Source organism: Mercenaria mercenaria, chromosome 4 (genome assembly GCF_021730395.1).
Source record: "Mercenaria mercenaria strain notata chromosome 4, MADL_Memer_1, whole genome shotgun sequence".
NCBI classification, from domain to species: domain Eukaryota; kingdom Metazoa; phylum Mollusca; class Bivalvia; order Venerida; family Veneridae; genus Mercenaria; species Mercenaria mercenaria.
Window position 1 is genome coordinate 48,330,092 of NC_069364.1, and position 2,135 is coordinate 48,332,226.

Here is a 2,135-nt window from a genome sequence, read left to right on the forward strand (position 1 = left end):
AAGTCAGATATATTCTCCAGGAAAACTGAATAAATATAGCGTTACTATTTATAAAATCAATAAAATGTAATTACAATTCAAATGACTTTTGTATCAGTATTGTCCGCACCTTGTTGCATTTTATTCATACGTGGAAGAACAATAAAATTTATGTGTCTCTACAGGATATATAGAAAATAATAAATACTTACAGCAAGAATTATCTGCATTGAAGTTGCTTTATGCCAAGTAGCAGAAGTTAACCATGAGAAAAATTACCAGACAGGCTTGTCAGACACTCGGCTTGTTTTTTTCTGGACTATTTGTACTGTGGGTGACAGGAAACAAAAATTCACAAAGTGGGTACCGTAATGCCAGAGAAGTGAAACATGTGCAGCAGTGGTCCGCTGGCACTGGCAGTTTTGGTAACAAAGTTAGCAAGGTTGCAAATTCAAAACCCGACGTTCTACTGCCTGATCAGTTTGCCATAAGCTTATTAAAACGTGGGAAAAAAATGTGTGATTCAAATTTAATTGCCTATGGACATTTTGCTAAAGTTACGAACATTGTCCTTGATCCATCGTTTGGTAAATTAACGCAAGAAGGAAATTCAAAGAATGAAAGTTACTCTGTTGATCCAGGATTTTTCCAAATGGAATGTAATGGGAAAATAGACGTTAAATACCCTAATCGCATGAAGCATTTGAATTCATGGGCAAATGCAATCAAAATTGGTCTGCCTAACGACAAAACTTATGAAACGATTACAGACTGGACAATTGCTGTTTCACGGAATCATAACAACAGTATCTATTATACAATGTCAGATATCTATAATGCTTTTTTACTCTCTAGAGCATTTGACATTGACCCTGAAGTTGTGGATGTCATTTTCATAGATGGCTATCCAGAAAATAAAATGAACAGTACATGGGCAAGACTTTTTCAAAAGGTTACCAGAATTGAAGAAGTTAAGAAACCTGTGTTGTACAAAAACATGATATGGGGTTTGGCTGATAATGACAGTCCACTGAATTTTGAGTACAAGTTTAAATCTATTCCAAATTTAGAAGAATTTCGTAAGTTTGTTCTCAGAAGGCATGAAGTAGATTTTCAACATAAACTTGACTGTACGAACCTTAATGTGTTAATATTGAACAAAAATCAAAAGTTCATAGAATTTAAAAATGCTCATGGACATCCAGAAAAAATATACGAAAATATGCTTTACCAAAATATATTAGAGATTTTTAGCGATCACAGAATAGTTCTTTTCCCTTTCCAAGCTACACTGCAAGACCAGCTTAAAGTTATTTCAAAGATTGATATATTTATATCTCTTCACACAGAAGAGCTAACTCATGTGATGTTTTTGCCGAAACATGCTGTGGTTCTGGAAATATTTAAATTAGATGTAACGAGGTCTGATAACATGCACTACCAGGCTTTAGCCCAATGGAGGAACATGTCTTATTACTCTTGGGGAGGTACAGAGATACAAGATCTTACAAAGTCAGCAAGCACTTTTATTCAGGGACAGATTAGTCATATTGCGGGTGAAATGTTTCGGCAAATGTGTATACCAAGTTACAAAAAAAGTTCGACCATCTGGAACTGAATTATCAGTAGAAAACTGTGTCTTTATTACCACAACTGATTATAACTCAATTTCTTTATTTCATGGAATTTTTCTGCACATAAGTACAATCTGTATGAACTTACTGAAATGTTACAATTCAATGCAACTATAACCTTTACCCTGCTAAATTTCTATAATGAACTGGCCCATCATTCAATTTGGACAGTACCATTTATTATTCAAAGAGGTGTTCACTGTAAATTTACTGACTGAATAGCGAATAGTGCAAACCATGATCAGCCTGCACGGATATTCAGGTCTGCACTGGTTGCAAAGGAAAATCACTTGCTGCCAACAAGCTAAAGGTTAAATATCATTGTTTGTTTCTGCAAATGCATCAGAAAGATGATAATTCATGAATTTAACAAGATATCAGGAATTCAGACTGACCAATCAGAGAGCTACATTTTTATGTAATTGTTACTGATCAATCTGAGACTTGTATTTTCAAATATGTGCCATATATTCTTCAACTAAAAGCACTTCTACAATGAACATAATAATTTCATTTTTAGTT

At 34.0% G+C, this 2,135-nt stretch overlaps 1 protein-coding gene across 1 annotated transcript; it reads left to right on the forward strand.

Annotated features, from left to right (window-relative positions):
- Positions 1 to 244: 244 nt before the first annotated feature.
- On the forward strand, positions 245 to 1,597 carry LOC123552856 (uncharacterized). Its single transcript, XM_053542176.1, has one exon. The coding sequence runs from the start codon at positions 245 to 247 to the stop codon at positions 1,595 to 1,597; it is 1,353 nt and encodes a 450-aa protein (XP_053398151.1).
- The last annotated feature ends 538 nt before the right edge of the window (positions 1,598 to 2,135 follow it).